Consider the following 21942-nt stretch of genomic DNA (forward strand, 5'->3'; position numbering starts at 1 on the left):
TCTGATGGTGGGAATAGTAGGATTTGTCATGAATTGTAGTTAAAGATTATTAATTATTTGGTGGTTGCTTAATAACTAGTGGCCAACATCCTTGTGGGAGTAATGTTAACAAAAACTAGCACTCAAACATTTAAATTTTAGAAAAGGGACTTCTTTAAAGGAGAGACCTAGTCAAAAAGACCCTGAAGTTAAGCAAAGAACTAAAAATCCTTAGACTTTGCATGAAAACTATTAATAAGCATTCCATAATAGACACATCAGGCACACATACCCCCTAAACAAAAAAGAAGCAGACGGGCAAGAAAAAAGTTAGCTTGGCTAAGTGTTTAAGATGCAAGAGGTTATTTGAGCCTCAGAGGTGTGTGTCAGAAAATGGAAATCCAGGTTAAGTGAAGCCAATAGAAAAGCCTATAAATTACAGCAGGTAAAATGGGAATTATGAGGGATAAGAGAATTTGAAGAGCAAATAATCAAAGACATTAAACAAAGAGATTTTTTTTAGGAAAGACTGCTTTATATGAAGATATGAAGTGAGGTTGTACTGAAGTTGGGAAGCAAGGAGGGTAAAACACCAAAGACTTTGAGGGACTGGTGAGTACAGACTAACAGGGAGCAAAGAAACCAATTAAGGAGGAGAAGGACATTGACGCTAAATATTTTCTTTGCATCTGTCTTCACCACAGAGCATATTAGGGAGATACTTACCCTTTTTTCTGGTAATAAAATGACGTACTGTCTGGGGGGGGGGAGGGATAGCTCAGTGGTTTGAGCATTGGCCTGCTAAACCCAGGGTTGTGAGTTCAATCCTTGAGGGGGCCACTTCAGGATCTGGGGCAAAATCAGTACTTGGTCCTGCTAGAAGGCAGGGGGCTGGACTCGATGACCTTTCAAGGTCCCTTCCAGTTCTAGGAGATGGGATATCTCCATTATTTTTTTTTTTTTTTTTTTTTTTTTTTTTTTTATTATGGTCTCAAAAAGAAGAGCTGCTGGAACAAATTGATAAAAAGCAAAAAGTCACCCAGTTAGTACAAGCCTAAGAATGAAGTGGCTGAGCTGCTAAGAAAAATAAACACTTGCATTAAAATCAGCCACTATACTGGAGGACACCAAATATTGTACCTGTTTAAAAAAATGCTGAAAGGTGAGACTAATAATTCAAACCTGTAGGCCCTATTTTGGTACCCTGTTAATTGGCTGAAACAAGTCAAAAATAGGACTGAAGAACACTAAGGTAAACATATGATAGGAAATAACCCATCTGACTTCTACAAAGGGAAATCAACAGAAATGAGGTTTTTTTTCCTCCACAGAAAATTGCAATGAAAACTTTAAAAGTTTGCATCTAAATTTTCCACAGAAAATTTCAGTTTGGAGCAGACATTTGAATGCTGAAAATTTTTAGCCAAAACCCAAAATAATTCTGTTTTGGAAATGCTGCCATGGTGCTTCATGGGAGTTGTAGTTCAAGTGCCTCATGTTCCCTTTCAGTTTCATTGATGCCCTCTTCTTTTATTTAATTAATTTAATTAATGGAGATATCCCATCTCCTAGAACTGGAAGGGACCTTGAAAGGTCATTGAGTCCAGCCCCCTGCCTTCACTAGCAGGACCAAGTACTGATTTTGCCTGAGATCCCCAAGTGGCCCCCTCAAGGATTGAACTCACAACCCTGGGTTTAGCAGGCCAGTGCTCAAACCACTGAGCTATTTATGATAAGAGGGGAACAGTAATGTCCAATCTATCTTCTCTGTCCCATTCATTGTAACTTTATCATGTCCCTTCTGCCCACCATTGATAGGCCCTCGCCTGGGATTTTCTGTTCAGTTCTGGTAATACCATCTCTAAAAGGATGTAGCCGAAATAGAGGAGAGTTATAGATGTGTAACGAGTGGCCTGGAAAATCTTCTGTATGAGGAGAGTAAACTAAACAGTCCGTTTTCTCCAAAAGTAAGCAAATAAGAGAGAACATGATTGTTACACAACGTGAGTGTGTAATTTACTCCTATTTTTTCCCTTACTCCTAATACGAGGAGACATTCAATAAAATTGAAAGACAATAAATTTAACACCGATAAACCATTCTCTTGTGGAATGCACAATTAATCTGTGGAATTTGGTGCCACAAGAGATCCTGGAGATCAAGGGCTTAATAGGATTTCAGAAGGACTTGACAACTATAAGGATAACAGAAATATTGAGTTACTTTAGATAAGATTAAATAGATGTTTGGAAGGGATACTTCAGGCATAAGACGATCACTAACTGAATAACTATAGCAAGGAAATTCCCTTATGGGCGTGCTAGTCTGTAATTGCCTGCTGTCTGGTTTCTTGCTCCTTCTCTGAAGCATCTGGTCCTGATCACTTTAAGAGAGAGGAGATTGGACTAGAGAGATTACTAGTCTGATCCAGTGTGGCAATTACCATGTTATTTAGGATAATGAAACTTCCCCAACAACAGAGCAAACTAAGATAATGAATTCCCGGGCAGTTCAGACTACAGGGGTGTGACTAGCAGTCTGCTTCAAAGTCCAATGCTGTAACTCCTGTGTGGATGCAAACTAATAGGTTCCCAGTTCACGTTAACATAGTCCTCTTCAAACAGGATTACATTCATGTGAACTAGGAACCTTTTAGTTCACGCCCGCAGCATCCTCAAGGGGGAGTTACAGCATAGCACTTTGGGGCACTCTGCTGTTCACACTACTGTAATCCAAACTGGGGGGCAGTGAAGACCTAGCTTTCGAAACTCTTTTGCTGATCCCTTTTTAGGAAGTATATTTTAAAAGTGTAAGTGATCGTATATGCTTATGCCATTTTGAGGCCTGTCTAGCATCACAGTACTCTTGTGTACACAGTCTGCCATACAGGAGGCACATTCCCTGCAGAACAAGAGGCTAGCCACAACTCTGCTAGTCCGTGCACAAAGTGATATAGTTCTAAAAGACCCAGCAGGGATGGCAGCCAGCCAAGGAAGAGTGTGGTGAGTTGTAAATGAAAATCTGCTGCCTGGAGAAGGATTCTGGTAGATTGAAAGAGGAACTTCTTTGTAATGGGTCTATGTAACTATAATGGAATAAAGAAAGACTCTTCCTAAAATGACTTATATAATAAGTATGTGAGATGCTGTTGAACTAACCACTTAAGCCGCTTTTAAAAATGCATTCTCGTCTGCTTATGGTGTTTTATGACCATCTGATAACCGTTTGCTTTTGTATTGTTTGTTTTCCTAATGTTTCTATAGGGTTGGAGTTGACCCAGATCAGGATCCCCCACCCAGCAATGACAGCTTTCAAGTCTTACAAGGAGTAAGTAATTAGATAACTTCCTTACTAGGCTGGTGAGCTAATATAAAATGAGATAATCCAAAAAAACGTGAAGGGTATGTGACATTGGTGAATATTTTCAGATCACAGAATACACCATCTTGATATGTGCTTCTAAATTTTGTAATTCAAATTTGGATCTTTTGTAAGAGCACCAGAAAATTCCCCAGATCTGAGTTTTTGCATGCTGTCTAATGGCTTGCTTTTTTATTTTTTCAGTAGGGATTCTTTAAATGTTCTAAACCATAACCAGTTCTTTTTAGGAGTAATGGATAGAGAAAAGTTCTCTTGGCTTCTGTTCAGTGACTGCTACCAAATACTGCACTTTTAACTGTGTAAAGTAGCTGCAGTCAGATTATCAAATTTAATCTTTGGTCTCATCTACATCAGTGTGCACTAGAGGGCAATGATTTCGAAGGTGCACCAATGTGTTGCATGCTGATAGCACAGGTAGACCCTGCCAGCACAAATTAAAAGTTCCCTTGTGCTCACCACTATGTTAATGGGCACCCTCACTATTTTACAGAGGGCACCAGCACAGTTTGACCTCACCCCTGTATTGCCGATCACCACTGCAAGACCAAGGGGGAAACAAAGCGCACAACATAAAACACTAATAGATTTCTACCCAGAAGATGCACAGGGCTCTAGTTTCTCAGTTCCATGAAATTCAGGGTACAGAACACACGCATATCACTGACTGCATTTGGAGTGAAGTTTCTGTTAGCTGTATCTCCTTGCTGTTAGCTTGCTGTTCCTCTTGTAAGCAAATGACGATTAAAAAGAACTTGTTCAGTTTTCTTTATCACAGGAACTGAGCTACACATCTGAATTGAGCTCCTTGTAGATATTGGGTCAAATCCATCCCTGGTATAACTTCACTGAAGTCAACAGCATGTTATATGTAATTTCTAAGACTGTGGGGATAAGGTAACACAAAGGATGAATTTGGCCTTTTGTGTCTGGAAGCTCTTAGAATAGGCGCAGTCCAGTGGCAGAAGTCTCTCTTTTTGCCTTTCCTAATCTCTGTATGCCCTACCCAGTCCCAAGGAAGACAGTGGAAGCAAGGTAAGACCCAAGGTTAGATGACAGTGCAATGATGTAATGTTCTCAGCCAGTTCAGACTAGACTGAGCCGTATCTGAGGAACTGCTTTCAGCACGAAAAATTAGAAAAAACAAGGTATAATATTCACATTGGCAATATTTGTGAAGAAATTAGAAGCTAGTCATTTATTCTATATTCTGTCCCACTGAAATGTAAAGCATTTGTCTGAACTGTGTTTCTGCTTAATTGTGTGTATTGTATCCTTAACAAAAGCCATTAGTTATAGTTTCCGTGGGATTTCTTCCCCTATTTTACAGGCCCAAGATCAGGAGCAGGTCGCAATTACAGCAGAATAGAGTTATCATTTGGGAGGGACCAGAGAGCTGTTTGTTGAGAATTCTGGCTTTCTGTGGTGATGCTACCCCTTTTCTAGGTTGGAAGCGCATGGAGGTGGTAGAATGGCTTCAGCATTATTTCTCCAATGATTTGAAGATTTGTTTCATGGGCGTTCTCACTTCATTGGTTTCTCTGACCTAGCTTTGGCAGCTTCTAGCCAAAAGAAAAAGCGGTTACAAAAGTAAAAACAAATGCAGCTGAACACCATCTGGTTGATCACTTGTGCTGCTGCTATTACATTAAAAGGCTGATATATAATGCCAGGAACTCTTCTTAGTGCAAGGGTTGATGTGGATTAGACAGAAAATTGGGGGGGCTGTGCCCTCCGCCACAAGGCCCCATCCCCTGCTCCTCAGTTAAGTGCCAGCCAGTGCTAAGCCCTCCTCCCCTGAGGCCCCGCCCCATGGCCACGTTGGAGGCCAGAAGCTGGAGCCGGGCAGTGCGGATGCGCTGGCTAGTGCCATGGTGCGTGTGGCCGTAACGCTTCCCCATCTCCTGCTGCTGCTCAGAGCCCCAGGGCTGTGTATGCTCCACAGCTCCTTTTCGCCCTTTGACTGCTCTCAGCCTGTAAGAGCCACCCAGGCTGGGGGGACCTGGCTCTTGGGCCGGGAGAACCCTCAGGGGGGCAGCGACTGCAGAGGGGTGGGGCCAAGTAGCCCAGTCCGGAGTGGGTCAATCCAGGCTGCTCTGGGGAGCTCTAGACCCTTGGTGGTGCGCCCTGGATCCCTGGCCCCCTCCTGGGCTTACTTCTCCGCTGCTGCTGGCAATGGCGCTGCCTCCAGAGCTGGGTGGCTGGAGAGCAGTGGCTGCTGGCCAGGCATCCAGTTCTGAAGGCAGCAGAGAAGTATCTGTGTATCTGTATCCTTTGCGCTGGGAGGGGTGGCTATGTGGGGGGAGCTAAAGTAAGTTTTGGGGTGGAAAGCAAACCCCCTCACCCCCCTCGGCACCGCCCCTGTTTAATGCTTTAATACTTCTGAGACTTAGTCTGATCTGGCACTTACCAAATCCTTTTCAACCTCACCCAAATATAATGTATCAAGCTTACATGGATTCACTGATGAGCCTATTTCTTCTAATGCTGATTGACAAAGCATAATTTTATCTCTGAAATTCATCAGGTGTGCTAAAGCCTCTTGTTCTGACCATGAAACAAGAAGCTTAAGGCAAAGATATCAAATAAACCCAGAGTAAAGGAAGCCAAAGTTGAGATGAATAGGAACAAATCTGGAAATGTTCCAGTCCATTTTATTCAGTAAAAACTTTCAAACCGTAGGGTCTAATGTTTAAGAGTATTTATCCAGGAAGGCGTAGCTCTCTGATGCAACATCCGGTTTCCAGCTTTAGATTTTTACCCAATGCTACTACTGCATCAGCTGAGTCACAAGAGGTAAAATGACTTTTCCCCGAGTTACACAGTCAGTCATCGGTGATTTAACTAGTCTTAGGACAAGGAATGTTTTTTATCATTCAAGTAATTAAGGATGAATTTCACTGCAGTGCAGAGGGACCCATGACATGCAGCATACATCTTCTGCACTGAACCAAGGGGAATGGCCCTTCACTGACCTGAGCAGGGTGGGGCATTTTCTCAGCACACCAGTCTTCCTAACTCTTTTTTAAATTATTCCCCCGCCCCTGTAAAATCCCATGTAAGTGTGGTGTTACTCATTTCAGTGGGGATTACATTTATGTCTATAGTTTCAGTGGAATTTTTGGGTGGAAGTGCATGTTTGTGTTTCCAGAAATAACAGAGTGCATTTTGTCCTTTCATTCTCAGGATGGTCCAGATTCTGAAAGAGGAAACCGGACAAAGCAGGAAAGTGCTTGGCTCTTCAGGTTATGGTATAGCTTTGATCACAAGTATCCTTTTAACAAGCAGTGCTTAGCTTCAAGATATGGAAGCTAATGTAATGTTCAATTTCTTTGCCATTTATTACTCTCTGGATTTATGGATTTGAAGATGGGGTTTTATAAAGGTCATTCAGCAGAGGGCATTATAGATTTGGGGCACAGGGCAGAAATTTGAACTTGCAGTTAATTTCCTTCATTATGGCATGTGGTATTTCACCCTTGTGTGGGGAGAGAAGAGCTTTACTGAGAAAAGGAATTCTGCATCAAAAGCAATGATTGGGAAACAGATCAAATGTGATCAGTTTCCATTTTGCAAAACAATTCTCATTTTTGCTAATGCCCAGAGAACTAGCAGTCTAGTTCTTCCTGAACCTCTGTTCTCCAGCTCAGTTACTTTGCTTTGAATAGCCATACTGCTTCATTAGGATGGAGCCCTTATGGGATACCCTGTAGATGATATGAGATGTCTAGGACTCAGAAGTTCAGTCTGACTCATCCACCCTCCAAAAAAGTCCCTGGCTACAAATGTTAGCACAATTGGTGTGTGGACGCAAGATAGGTTAGGCTTGAGCCCAGGTTTACATTGATGTGTAGACATAACCTAAGGGAGCATGTACACTGATTTGTTGAAATACTTGTAAATGTTTGTAATCCTTAAGAGACAACTTTTCAAGTGGTTGGAGCCTCTGTCACAGTATCAGTAGGTCAATTTTTAGGCCAAACTGCTGTGATAGTACTGTTACTTAGCATTCTTTTGTGAGACTCACTGTGAAGAGAGCTGGGAAATAATTCAGAGTATGTGGTAGTGATTAACTGCCTTTGAAGAAGGAAGCAGAGCTGACTAAACTACCCCTCCCCCTCCTCAAGGATCTGCCTTTGTAAACTAGGGTTGGCTGGCAGTGTTTATTTCCTCTTGTCCGACCCTGGCACAAGCACAGTCCCCAGCAGGTGCAGGAGAGGGAAAAGCATTAATTTAAAGCAGCTTTGTTCGCTCTATTACAGTTGAATTTTGAATGCAAGAGATTGGCTTCTAATGCACTTGTTTTCTCAATAGCGACTAGTGGGCTGGGGAAAGATCTTTGCAGGCTTTGTGCTGATGAAACATTGGAATCCAGAAATAGAATTTCTTATTGCTATTGGCTTTTTTTAGTTTCACAAAGAGCACGGTTAAAATGTGCCCTTCAGCACCGATTACTGGGTAGAGCGCAATTGGTTTCAGGTGGGTACAGTTCAGTACAAATGTTATCTGCTTGTTGGTGTTGGTTAATACACTGGGCTCATTTAGAATCCTGTCACCTCTGAATCCCAAGTTTAAAGTGGTTGCAGGATAGCTCTCTCAACAAATGAAATTTGTTCAATTGTTTCACAAGTAAAAAGGAGATTCTTCTTCTTTGAGTGATGGTCCCTATTGTATTCCACTGAGGGGTTACACATAAGCGTCCTCCAAATTTGCGGCTGTGGAAATCGTGTCATGGACCATGAAATATGGTCTTCCCTGGTCCCGCACCACCCAGCTCTGAAGGGAGAGTGGCAGCTGCTGGCCAGGAGCCCAGCTCTGCCCCCCAGCAGCTATAGAGAAGTAAGGGTGCCAATAACATGCTGGGCAGCAGCCACCACTCTCCCACCACCCCAACTTCAGGTGCAGCCAGCGCAGAAGTGAGGGTGGCAATACCACGACCCCCTAATAGGCTTGTGACCCGCTTTTGGGTCTGGGCGTCTAGTTTGAGAAATGCTGTGGAGAAATCACACCTTTTTGCATGGGTTGGTTACAGCATAAATAGCAAATTTCATGGTTGGGTAACACCTCCACAAAACTTGCTATTTATTCCATGACCAACCCGTGCAAATCGTGAGATTTCTCTGTGATTTAAGTAGACCCCTAGTCTGCTTAAAAAGAACTAATGTCTGTTGGTCCATGCATGCAGTCTGGCTCCATCTCATGGTTTTGTCCCAGGAGATAAAGGGCGGGGAAGACCAACCGTGCCCTCAGTCCCTTCTCACCACTGCATGGTCTGAGTCAGAGCCTCCGTTGTTCTCTCGTCCCTTGTGATGTGTTTTCTAAAACACAGATAAGACTGTTTTTATTCTTGAATATAGTTAGTGGTTTTGTAGTTGTTTTTAGGATTTAAGGAATTTGGGATGCCATTTTACTGGCCTTCCAATTTTCTCCCCCAGCTCCCACACCTGGGTACTGCATTATGCTGAAGATGGCAAGGTTCAAGGTTTGTGCTTCCTGCCCTCGCTTGTTCTCGGTCAGCGACGAGCACCAGCGCTGCCTTTATTGCTTAGTTCTTAGTGCCATACTAAACCAAGCCACTCTAGAAATTGTTTCATTGCAGATTGTGGGAGAAGGTGTCTGTCCTTCCTGAGCCCCTCTGCCTAGCCTGCCAACACAGAAAACTAAAGCTTTTCCAGATGTGCACGCTTTTCTTCTCTGTCCGTTCCAGATGGTGCCCAGATATGGATCCAGCTATTGTTTCATGAATGATTGTGAAGAGAGTAGTCCAGTCCTCTGCTGAAGTATGTGGGAGGGGAAAAAATTCCAACAGGATCATGGGGAAACTCACTAAAGGGAAAAGTTTTTTTGCACTTTGGTGTGTTTTAATTTTTTTAAGCAAAAATCCCAAAAACCCGATTTTTCTGTTAATGTAATCAGTTTACACAGAGTACTTGAACTGGCTATACATCAATGACTGGATTATTTATATTACAACATCTTGTTTTTACAGTGGTTTTCAAGCACACATCTGTTTTTCCTTAATTGTTTTTAAAAGTTATTTAAAGCCCATTCTCACCCATAGTGGCCCTCCGCTAACTACAACCCTTCCAAGTTGCTGTGGTCTGCTGGCCCGCTGTTTGACTACTCCACAGGTTTATGATGTAAGTATGATGGCAAAATGTTAACTTTGTTTTTCTACCTTCCACTAAAAAGTTTCCTTTACAGGACAAATTACATAACTTGAAAGATGTTGCAAGTGCTGCTTCATGCTAAGTTATGGTAGCAAAAGGTTTGAGACCCAATCCATAGGGCAATATCGTTTGCTGGTATAAATCAGAGTCACTCCAATGACTTCACTGACTTACACCAGCTGAGAATCTAGCCTCTGATGTTTTCAAGTCATATACAAATAGTATTTACGTGTCATGATATTAGGAGGCCATGAAGCCCTGTCAACAATCTATCTACTGTTCAGTCCCGTAAAAATATCCCTTCTGGTTTTAAATATAAAATGATTAAGACAAGACCAAGATTTCTGTTCATTATTTTTGGGGTTGCACTTTAGCGTCCCTTAGGAGAGCCAAATGATTCACCTTCAGCAGGCAATCTGCAGAACTTGGTAAAACACTTTATTAAGGTTCTGTTTATAAATAATTCATTAATTGTTAATAATTTTTATAGATTGATAGACCAAACAGGTCAGTATGCTGCTTTCATAACTTTTAAAATAACCAGCCCCTTCTACTGATGCTCTTGCAGCAATCTAACTCGTACTCCTCAAGTTGAATTTGCTTAGAACATCTGTTAATGCTTTATAAATGGAACCTTAATATTAAATATGACTGAATTCAAACTTGCAAGTTCTCTGGTGTTTAAATGTGGGTGTCGTGCTACGTACTCTTGACGCAGACTGTTAAGAGCTCTCCTGTTTCTAGTAAAGATTTATAACTTTCCACCAGAAGTTTTGAAAAACTTTCTTCCACTGTCTCTGCACACGTTAGAAACTCATTTTTCATTTCAAAGTCAAACTTTAGACCTAAAAAAGTTTGTGAATTCCCATGACACTAATTGCTCTCTGTCAGTAGGCATTAAAAGTGCCATTGTTCCCATCATAGGCATGCCATTAGGAATCTTAAAATAGATTTTAGGCTGGAAGGTTTCCATCAAACCAATTAGCATACTGTCAGCAGCCCTTTTATGATCTCAAAGCTTATTATAGTTCAGCTTCACCTTTTATCCGTTAACTAAGGATTTAACTAGTTGAGTGTGCAGGTCTTGGATTTCATTTAGCTCTGTAGTCTGGCTTTATTTTCTACTCTTATTCTTTTACATAATTTAAACTTCCAATTCAAATGGTAAGTAGCTAGTAGTACATTTGAATCAGCACAGTTTTTTGGTTTTCCTCTTGTGGCATTACCCTAATCAGCTGATGATTTACTGTTTGTATATCAAAAACTCTCATGAGGATGCAACTTTTAATCTGTAAGCCAAATTGCTCAGCTATGTAACTCTTGTACTGTAAAAAGCAATACTGTGAAACTCTCACTCTTTCTGTTCCCTTTTTCTCTTGAGCTATGTCTACACTGCTTGCTTCTGTGGTGGCATGTAGTGAATGTACCCACGTAGCCCCTCTCACACGGATATAAATAGCAGAGTAGACCATGAGGCACAGCTTAGGGGAGTAAAGATACTCCTGAAAGGCCTGGGTATGTACTCTAATACATTCTCTACACAGCTCTTTATGCGCCCGACCTGTGCTTCCTCGTCTATACTGCTTAGCAGCGTAGTGTCCCACTGCCTCCCCACTGCTAGAGCCTTTCTCAGTTGCCAGAGCCCTTCCCCAGACAGCAGTGGGGAAAGGCTCTGGCACCCCCCTGATGCTGGAGCCTTTCCCCAGAGTGGAAAAAGACTAGCAACAGGAAAAGGCTCTCACAGCCGTGAAAGGTTCAGCCTTTCCCCATTGCCTCCCTCTGCTAGAGCCTTTCACTGACACGTATTGCTACACACAGCCGTGTGGACGCGGTGTGCTTTTTCACTGCAGTGCTTTTCACTCTTGTACAGTGGTAGGCGGTATAGATGTAGCCTTGGCGTGTTCCTAAATTTAGATTTAGAAAAAAACTAATAACCTTAAGCTTTATACACGGCGTCTCTGCCAGAGCTCTGAACCCCAGAGTTGTTCTATGCTTATCCTTATGCTACAACTTTCAGTAGGTGACAGGGTGACCAGATCACACAGGTGAAATATCGGGACACGGGGTGGGGGTGGGGGGGCGGGCGGAGCGAGGAAAAAAAAAAAAAAAAAAAGGCCACCGGAGCGCCATGCCCAGCTTGCCTCCGCTCCCCCTCCCCCCTCCCTCCAGCGCTTGCGCCACCATACAGCTGATCAGGGCAAGCCTGGGAGGGAGGGGGGGAGGAGGAGGAATGTGGCGTGCTTGGGGAAGAGGCGGGGCCAGGGCGGAGATTTGGGGAGGGATCCAATGGGGGAAAGAGGGTGGAATCGGGGCGGGGGGGGCGCGAGCCCCCTCCAGGCTCTGCTCCGCCTGTGAGCGGAGGCAAAATATCAGGACAATTCGCGTCCTGACTGAAGGTAGGTCGGGACACTGGACAAATAAGCAAATATTGGGACAGGATGTCTGGTCACCCTAGTAGGTGACTATGGTTCTGCGACAGCCGTGTAAGCTCTCCAGCTTGTCATACACTTCAAATCAGAGGACGTTTTTGTCCCTTCCCTACCAGGTGCAGGGGATTCAGTTAAAACACAGTCCTGTCCGTTGTGGAATAAATATGCATGCCCGTAATGCATATGTTTTTGTGCTGGTGCCCTCAGTTTAGTACATTTAAATAGTATAGTTGAGAGGATTAAAGAATAAAAGTAATGACTTATCTAAAAATGCATTACTAACACAGCCAAAAACTTAGTTCCAAAGGGAAGAAGTAAAGCTACTTACTAAAATGAGGTCTAGTTCTGAGATCTCCTGTAGGCCTTTGCCTGAGGATATCATGATCTGCAGGTTGTGGTGAGAAGACCGTGCATGAGCACATTGCTTTTACCCTTCAACCTTTTTTGTTGTGCTCCTTCTCTGAAGTAATGGGCAGACAGTGTCAATGTTCCCTCTCATATTTTTACATCCATGTGCGGAATGAATTTTGTTATGCGCACCAATATGGAGGCAATGTGTGGCAGGGGTGGGCCCAAGGGGTTCGGAGTGTGGGAGGGAGCTCAGGGCTGGGGCAGAGGGTGGGGGAGTGAGGGCTCAGGCTGGGTGGGTGGGCTGGGGATGAGGGGTTTGGGGTGCAGGCTGTCCTGGGGCTGAGGTGGGGGGAGAGAGAACTCCCCCCCCTCCCCCCAGCCCCCTCTTGCCTCAGCAGCCAGGGGCCAGGGGGGAGGTGCCTCTCCCCCAGCCGCAGCAGCTCCAAGGCTGGGGCCGGGGGAGAGGCACCTCTCCCCACCTGCATGGCCCTTGGTAGGTGCAGCTTAGAGGGAACTTAAGCAGCCTCCCCTTTCCACAGCTGGTTTTAAAATTATCTTGCTATTTTCACATTGTGGATGCTTCCCATTGTGCACTGGACGCGTTTTAATTAGATGTAAAGGGATCGAATACCTTGCTGGCAGTCAAGCAACCCCATTTGTACGTGGAATGCAAATAATGGCTTCCAACTTTGATATTTACTGTCCTCCTTACCACTTGAATTCAAGTAGTTTGAATGTGAGGTGCTGAGGCAGCAAACCTTGGTATGTAGAGCGGGATATTTTTCAAAAGCAGTCAGCATTGGCTTACTTCTGCTCCCACTGAAGTTCTCCCATTGACTCCAGTGAAGGAGAGGCAAGCCAACACTGATTGCTTCTGGAAACCCCACCCAGAATCTTTAATCCTTACTTCCTCAAATGCTGGTTTACTAGCACAAATGGGAGTAATGGAACAAATTGTAATTTTAAAATAACTTTGTTATACCTCCCATACTGAAGCTCGTTATTTTAAAAATAAATAAATAACCCATACAATAACCCTGGTGTTTACCTTTTAAGTCTTTACAGATATCTCTATAAAAGCTTATAATATTTGCTGTTACTTTAAACTTGCTTATTCTACCAAATCTTTTTTTCTTCTGTTTGAAAACACAGCTGTGTGCTATTGTCTGCTCGTCCTAATGAAGCTACATTTTATCAAAGGTTTTCTGTTAACAGCTTGCTTGATTGGGCACTCATACTTTTGATGTCAGGATGTATTAGGGACAGAACATTGCTGGCGTAAAACCAGCAGAGGGAGCTAAATTACTTTTCAGGGTAGTGAAAACCTGGCAATAGGTTTTTACTACAGCTGGTCAAAAGTTTTCACATTTCAAAATTTGGAAAGTCTTTTTTTTTCCTTGAAATTTCGATAAACAGGAATAAAATTGTGCAGAAATTCTCAGTTTCTCCCCCAACCCCATGGTTTTTATACCAGACTTGCATGCATTTGTTCCATGATGGTGTACAGAATTTTGCTTGATTATTTAATAGAAATCTTGAAGACCGAGTGCATTCCCCACCAAATTTAAGGTAGCACAGATTTTTGTGCTCATGCTACTTGATATTGTTTGTTACAGTTGAAAACTTTGCATCAGAAGTGGTCATTTAAATTACACATACTGTCTGTGCTGGTAAAAAGTGGTGATAGTAATTACAATTAAACTGCAGCTATTGGTAAAAAACCATATAAACCGTGCCGTGTACACGTCTTTTGCACTCCCAGTTCTTTTCTAATAGATAGCAGAGGAGATTGCCTGTGTAATTAGTGATCTTAAATAGGTTCTAATCTTTTAACCACTAGTAACCCCAGCACCCTTTCCCAGGAGTGTGATAGTCTTAAGAGCCAAGTTTTACTGTGACTTACCGCCTGTGAAAGTCATTGAAGTGAATGCATTGCAGTGTATAGATCAGGACAGGGGTGTGTGTGTGTGTGTGTAACTGACAAATTGAATGAGTTAACAGTGAAGTAAAATATATATTTCTTGAGTGAATTCAAACTGCTCCTTTCACAGAATGATAGGGAATTGTAGAGGCCAATTTAGAGTTATTCTTGGAAGAATTTCAAGTCCCCAGGGATCCACTTGGATACATTTCCCGTCTTTCTCAAAAGAATTCTTCATGTTGCCTGGGATCCTTCTGAAACACAGTAGGTTCATTCACACATCCTTTCTGCTTGGGAATATGCAATCACAGATTTACATATTAAACATAATTGTTAGAGTACATGTTCTGTGAAAACAAGTTTCATCATTTGTGAAGCAACTTTCATAGAAGCCTGGATTGTTCAGAAAAAAACATTAAATAAATAGCCTGTTGGTTGCAAATGCTAATCAAAGAGTTGGGATAAATACAATAGTCTCTTAGGTTATGGAAGGCCATGCTTCTTAAATATGTGGCGAAAACTCATTTGTTTGCCCTAAAATTGATCGCATTTATAAGTTCATAAGTATGGTCTTATGGCAAAATCATAGGATGGTAGCCAAGAGCAAAGCAGGAGCTGCCAAGCAGGATCAGACCACATGGTCCACCTGGTCCGTCTCCGAAGAGGCCAACACCGGATGCTTCAGGGGAAGATGCAAGAAGCTTTATAGTAGATAATTTGTGAAATGATGTATTCTTTTTGTCACAATCCTCATTTATTGGTCAATATAAGCATTTATATACCTTCTGAAAATCTGTTTTTCTCTATTCAGTCTAATTGGATGTTCTTATTCGTACAAACATCAGGGTCTTCTATATTAGACTCTGATACTTTAGTCTGAAATCTTCTGTCTTGCAGCATCATTGATTTTACCCTCTTGTAGTATACATAAGGCTACGTTTTAGTCATGGGTATTTTTAGTAAAAATCATGGACAGGTCACGGGCAGTAAACAAAAATTCACGGCCCATGACCTGTCCATGACTTTTACTAAAAATACTAGTGAATAAAACTTGGGGGGGCTGCCTGGGGGCCACACGGGTGCTGGGGGAGGGCAGCCTGGATGCTGGGAGGGGGGGTGTTGGCGGAGCCAGCAAGCTCCCTATCATGCTCTGCACCTCCTGCCCCCCCAGCAGCAGAGTTTGTGTGGGAGAGGGCAGGGGTTGGGGCACAGGGTGGGGTGAGGCAGGCTCTGGACAGCACTTACCTGGGGGGCTCCCCAGAAGCTGCAACATCCCCCTAACTCAGGTCCTAGGCGGAGGCACGGCCAGGGAGCTCTGCATGCTGCCTCCGGCTGCAGGCCCCATCCCCACAGCTCCCATTGGTCACGGTTCCCGGCCAATGGGAGCTGTGAAGCCAACACTCTGGGTGGAGGCAGCGCCCGGAGCGGCCTGGCCACGCCTCCACCTAGCAGCTGAGCAAGGGGGATGTTGCTGCTTCTGGAGAGGCCCCAGGTCAGTCTTGCAGCCTTAATTATACAACATGGTAAATAGGAGTGTCTTGCTTACCTTGCCTAAATAATTAATTAATCACAGCCTTCTCTAGTCCGGACTAACCTATATTTCAGTGGTTCCCAAACTTTAGCAACCCGTGAATCCCTTTCACTAAAATGTCAAGTCTTGTGAACCCCCTCGTAAAAATGAATATTTCCAGGGATTTTCTCCCTTACCTCAGCATAAATTATAAAAGCAGGGATCTTGGAAATATAAAATTTGTTTTTATGACATTCTAATTACACACGATTTATTATTATTTCATTACAGCATTTTTATTACATTAGGAAAACAACAACACTCTTCCAAGATCTCACTTTTGTAGCTTAATCACTTTTGATTAAGCCTGTTATAATACAAGGCTCCTATCAGAGGTGCCAGTAGAAAAGTGGGGGGGGCCACAGGGGCTGCTGGAAAATAAGAGGAGGGCCCTGTGGGACGGTGCGCCGACATGGGGGTGGCACATGACCCTCGTTGCCCCCCCGTACTGGCATCTCTGCCACCTATGTTTCATCAAGGAGTGTCAGATATGAAACCAGCATGAGGTATTTAAGAAGCCAACTCAAAGACTTCCTCCTACACAAGCATTCAGGTCTTGAGCAGTCCAGGCAAACAATGCACGTTACGACAAAGCTTAAACTTGTTCTTCATAATAATTTAAAAATAACACTAGCAGCCTATTTAATTTTAAAAACAGCAAAAAATATCCACCTCCCTTTCTGTTTTGTATAAGGAGTCTTGAAGGTTAAATCTCCTCAGTGTGGTAGATCTGCTTAGCTCTTGGAAGTCTAGGGGCTCCGGGCTGCTGGTCCTGTGCTGCCCAGGATCCCTAGGGACAGCTCTGTCCTCCATTAGGGAATTTTTTTTCTGAGAACCCCCGTAACATTTTTTGAACCCCCAGGGGTTCACAAACCCCAGTTTGGGAACCACTGCTATATTTTGTATCATCTGAAGTTTTGCTACCTCACCATTCACTGGGCTAGTAGACCATTCTCCATCTAATCTGTTTTTTTCAGTGGAAAATTTTAAGCTAGATGAAATTTTCTGTGTAGTATCTTCCTGTGGAAAATTTGGGTATTTCCATTAAAAATGGAGCCACAAATGCAACAGTCCTGTGCTCCCGTTGTCCTCTCCATTCAGGGCTCTCTTGCTGAACTACACCTCACATGATTAAGGTTAAGATTTTGTCTCAATTATTTTTAGTAAAAGTCACTGACAGGTCACAGGCAATAAACAAAAATTCACAGAAGCCCAGGGCCTGTCCGGGGTAGAGGGAGGCTGACAGCTTGAGCCCTGCCGTGCAGCTGAACCAAAAGAAGTCCGAGGTCTGTTAGTCATGGAATCAGGGACCTCTGTGATGAAATCATATCCTTACACATGGTGCACTACAGACCATGACTTCTATGACCCCACCTCCCATCACCAGAAGAGGAGAAAGTGATGCCTGATGGGAGATATAGTCTAATGGTCAGCCTAGCCTACAGTGGAGAATGGGAGCATAAGACACTTGAACTACAACTTCCATGAGGCACTGTGGTTCCAGTTTGAATGCACTACTTTCTCTCTTCTTAGTGATCTGCAGAGGTGTATCATAGGAATCCCCGGCCATGGTGCATCATGGAAAATGTAGTCTGTCAGAGAGCCCATAAAGGAGTATAAGACATCTGAATTACAAGTGCCATAAGACACCACAGCACCATTTAAATCAAAATATTTGTTTTTCAGCTGAAATATTTCACCAACATGTCAATTTTTTACAGAAATTTCATGGGGGGGAAAAATTTGGTTTTGTTAACAAAAATTTCCATGGGGTGGGGGGGTGCTTGGGCAGGTTGGTTTTCTGACCAGCTGTACTGTTCACTCTTTTTTCCAATATCATATTGAACACTGGTTTTAGCACAGAACTTTGTGGTCCCTTGCCCCATTTTGCTGCGTTGGAAATTAGCCATTATTCCTACTTTCTGTTTTCCCTAGCAGTTCATTGCATCTCACCCAATGATGACTGAGTGTATTCATAGCCTCTTGTGAATCAATTTCTTAAAGGATTTATGGACGTTTATATAAGCTGCTATCATGATCTGTTGGGTTTTTTTATATCAATTAAATTAATTTACCTTGTACTCAAGTAGGCTATACTGGCTTCATTCTCAGGATTGCCCTCAGTGCTTTTTTACTCACTCACTCACACTCACACACACATGCCCTGCTTTCCAGTATGGGAGCTAGCTTTAATATGTTCATATTTTTGTTACTGAGTCACCTCATTCTTAAATTTCTTTAAGAACTCTTGGATGTACAGCAGCTGGTGCTGGTGACTTGTTAATCTTCATCAGTTTGCACATCCCTCTTTTACACACCCACACACACACCCATTCTCAACAGTGCTTGGAGTAAGTATCTCCATCTTTTGTGGTAATGACTGATTCCAATGTAATGTTGAACAATTCACTTCACATGTTTGCATTTGTATCTGTAAAATGGGGATAGTAGTACTTACCTATCCTATGTGTGTTGTGAAGCTTAATATTTGTAAGTGCTTTGTTATTTATTGTTCTCCTTGGTAATCTCGACTTGCTGTTTTTCTTTAGACTTTATACCCCACTTTATAATTTAGCATATTAGCCTGCAAAAATTAGCCTAGATTTTTAGACTCTTGTACTATTAGCTTTCTTCCATAATACTATTTTGCAGTGACTCTTCAGTGCTAAGAACCAACCATAGTTGCTCCATGACTCAAGGTTTTAAACTTAAAAACAAAACAAAACAAAAAAAACCCTACATTTATAGCAGTAACTTTACAGGGAACAGTAAGGTGATGTTTAACCACTTGGTTTAAAGTTTTAGCTTTTACTTACATAGGCTAGACTTCAAGAATTTAGTAGTTCAGGTTTTTCTAGTATATTTTGACTGTTAACTCTTATGTATTGACTGGTAAGTGTAGACCCCTTTGTTCAGCTATTTTACAACAATGAAAAGAGAATATTAACCAAGTATTACTGGATGCTCTCTTTTTCAGAATCAGGAGCAGCTTAGAGAGGAGGATTCAGATTTTATTCTGAATGATGGTGACCTCACTCTGACATATGGTGATACGACAATAACTGCTAATGGCTCTTCTGGCTCCCGCACTGCTACCACTAGCCTCGATGGCAGGAAAACAAAAAGTAGTTCAGAGGAGGCATTGGAACACGATCTGGGAATGGGAGATAATGAAGTTACAAGCAGGGGCACCCGACTAGTATTTCCTTTGGAAGACAATGCATGACTACTGCCTCAGTAAAAATACAGCTATAGCTGTGGATGGATCAAGGAAGACTGCAGGCCCCAGTGTCACCTGAGGTGGGAATGCTTAGTGAATTGAACTAACCTGTTTATAAGTGGTTTTACTAAAGTCTGAAGACACCAACCTTGACTTTTTTTTTTTTTTTTTTACTCAAGATGCTGACAGTGGGTTTTTAAATGTCTAAACTAGAGAAATGGGAAAATTGGTCAGTCTCTTCTCACAAAATTGCATACTGAATCTAAGTAGAATTAGCATGCTGCAATTCTCTCTCATTCAGTTGCAGCACCTTTCTGAGAAGAGGTATGTGAAAATGTTACCCAGCAGAACCAAGCTAATTCAGGCTGGGTGGAGTTCTAGCTTGGTTTGGGAGTGAGGGAGGGGAAACCCAAACAAAAGTCTAATTATTCTGAGACTTAAAGGTATGGGTGCATGTCTGATTTTCGGGCGGTCCAGTGTTAAATTGCTCTCTAGAAAACTTGAAACTATGTATAAAAGGGAACAGTATGTACTAGGAGTACAGGTGCATGAATGCAACACTTTTCTGGGATTTGTTACTATGACAAACTGCACTGAATTACTTCAGGAAAAAGGGAAAACAGCACAACTTCCTCACTGGCAACATATAGTAGGTACAGTTTAGAATAATTCAGTATTTAAATAGGGAGGCAGTGAATGTTGTTTAGTCCCTTAGCTTTGGACAACTTGAGTATTACTGTTTGCATATCTTCTAGCACATCACAAGAGAAAACTTCTTCGTGTCCAAGACTGAAATGAATGACTCAAGCCCTTATCTAGGCTTAGATTTAAAAAACCACTTGTTCTCTCATTAGGTTGTTAAAAATCAGATGAAGGAAGCCAGAACCCAGTTTTTTTCATGGAGATAGAGCAGATAGTGATATTGCTTACAGTGCAGCTAGAAAACAGTATTGAACATATATGAAACCAAAAGGTTCCATATTGAGATGGGAAGTATGCCTGGAATCTGCTTTGATTGCCTGTTAGCTGTGATGGTTTAAACTGCAAATGTTTTTATTTCAAAAGGGAAAGATACTATAAATTTAACCATTTGTGGTTATTACATCTGAAGAAAGGTGTTTATATTCATTCTCTCTTGCAGAGTACGTGTGAACTTTCAGCAAGGCACTGCACAATATGTAAACTGTGCAAGTGGCCTACACACTATAGTCCCATCTGAAATGTGAAAAGGGAAAAATGTCTTTGCTTAGTACTTGGCCCATGTTCATGTAAACTTGCTTTAACTTATTGCTTAAGGCTTTTTAATTCCCAGCTCAGTAGCTATAAGTGACCTCTGGCGTATTAAAGCAAATAGTTGAAATCTATTACCTCCTAAACAGAAGCTCAGCTACTGAAAGCATGCTTTAAAATGATGTAGTTATACTTTCATGGCTCAAAATGGTTTAGAAAATGTTATTTTTTTAAACTGGCATTTTGTGGCCCACTATTAAAATGTAATGTAATATCAGTTTGCTAAAGTGCTTTTTTTTTTTTTTTTTACTTGCCACTTCAGTTTGTTCCTTTCCCATAAAATTTATATATGAATAAAAATCCATTCTGGTTTTTCCTTAAGTGACCAGTTCAACTAAACAATGGGCTAACTTTAAAATTACGAGTTCCAACTGCACAGCAGCACTTAGTTTCGTTTATTTTAAATACAGTGATCTACCTCCTACTTGTTCCCTCTTAAAGACAAAATATTGATCTGTCTGAAAGAATCAAATTAATGACTGCATCATGGGGGCAAGGCAGTAAAAGATTTCTAAAGCTAGACCTGCCACTTCTGTGGTGGAATTGGAAAGGTCGCAGTGTCCATCTGCTCCCTTCTTGAGTAGTTCAGAGATGAAAAGTTCAAGCATCCTGCTGACAGCACTTCAAGCAACAGACTACGTAAACTGTCTGGCACTCTGCTCCCAGGATTAGAATGGATAGCATCGTGTGTGAGCACTCACTATCTCTGCTATTCCAGGACTTGCTTCTTAAATACTAACATGGAGGAAATTGCTTCTTCTGGAGTGATGAAAATGATGAAGTTTACTCTTGATAACTTTAACTCTGTAGAGCCCACTGAATTCCACATTTGGAGTGATAAATCCTAATAATGTCAGACTTTTCCTTTTGTAAAAACTTAAATTATTAGCCAACCTCAAGTGGTGCAAACTGCTTTTTAGATTTTAGAGAGCAGAACCTGTCCAAATCAGATGGACTTGCCCATCTCTGGAGTCAGACAAACCTTTATATGCAATTCAAGACAGGCTAAAAGCTGTCAAAGACTATTAGAGAGACAAGGTGGGTGAGGTAATATCTTTTATTGAACCAGCTTCAACAAACTTGCCTCTCCCACCAACAGAAATTGGTCCAGTAAAAGATATTGCCTCACCCACCTTGTATCTCTAGTATCCTGGGACCTACAATGCTACAACACCACTGCATACAAGAAAAACTACATTGGCTCAAAGCATTTAGGAATAAGTATCATATTATCTCTCAAAAATGCTGTAACGAAGTGCCAGAGACAGACTTTTCAAAATTACCATTTTCTACTGCAAGACTCGCTCCAAGTTTTAGCACATCCTGTACCAGAATGCTTCCAATAGCAGAGTTAAGACTGAGCATACTTAAAATGGAGTTAAATCTGAAATGCTAACCCTGAAAGAGGGCCTAGTACCTTTCCTCTTAGTGTTTCATTCCTTAGCCCTTAACTGTAAAAACTAATGTAAAGTCATCTTGCAGCAAAGTTGTCTAGTACAGAGTTATCTGAATGTCAGACTGAGGGATAACTTCATTATGCGCCCTTAAAAGGAAAGGGTCTTTAATTATAAGTTTTATGCTTTAAAATAGTGGTTCTCAATCGGGTACATATACCCCAGGGGGTACATCAACTC

General features: G+C 42.0%; 1 protein-coding gene across 2 annotated transcripts in view; it reads left to right on the forward strand.

Moving 5' to 3' along the window:
* SLC9A7 (solute carrier family 9 member A7) overlaps positions 1-20522 on the forward strand; it is a 107076-nt gene extending 86554 nt beyond the window's left edge. For both annotated transcript variants that reach the window (XM_054008937.1, XM_054008947.1), the window contains 4 exons: positions 3243-3306; positions 6544-6626; positions 9392-9497; positions 18776-20522. In XM_054008937.1, coding sequence (XP_053864912.1) covers positions 3243-3306; positions 6544-6626; positions 9392-9497; positions 18776-19024 — 502 coding nt within the window. In that variant the 3' untranslated portion in view covers positions 19025-20522. The remainder of the gene's footprint in view (positions 1-3242; positions 3307-6543; positions 6627-9391; positions 9498-18775) is intronic.
* The last annotated feature ends 1420 nt before the right edge of the window (positions 20523-21942 follow it).

This window comes from Malaclemys terrapin, chromosome 1 (genome assembly GCF_027887155.1).
Source record: "Malaclemys terrapin pileata isolate rMalTer1 chromosome 1, rMalTer1.hap1, whole genome shotgun sequence".
Taxonomy (NCBI): Eukaryota; Metazoa; Chordata; order Testudines; family Emydidae; genus Malaclemys; species Malaclemys terrapin.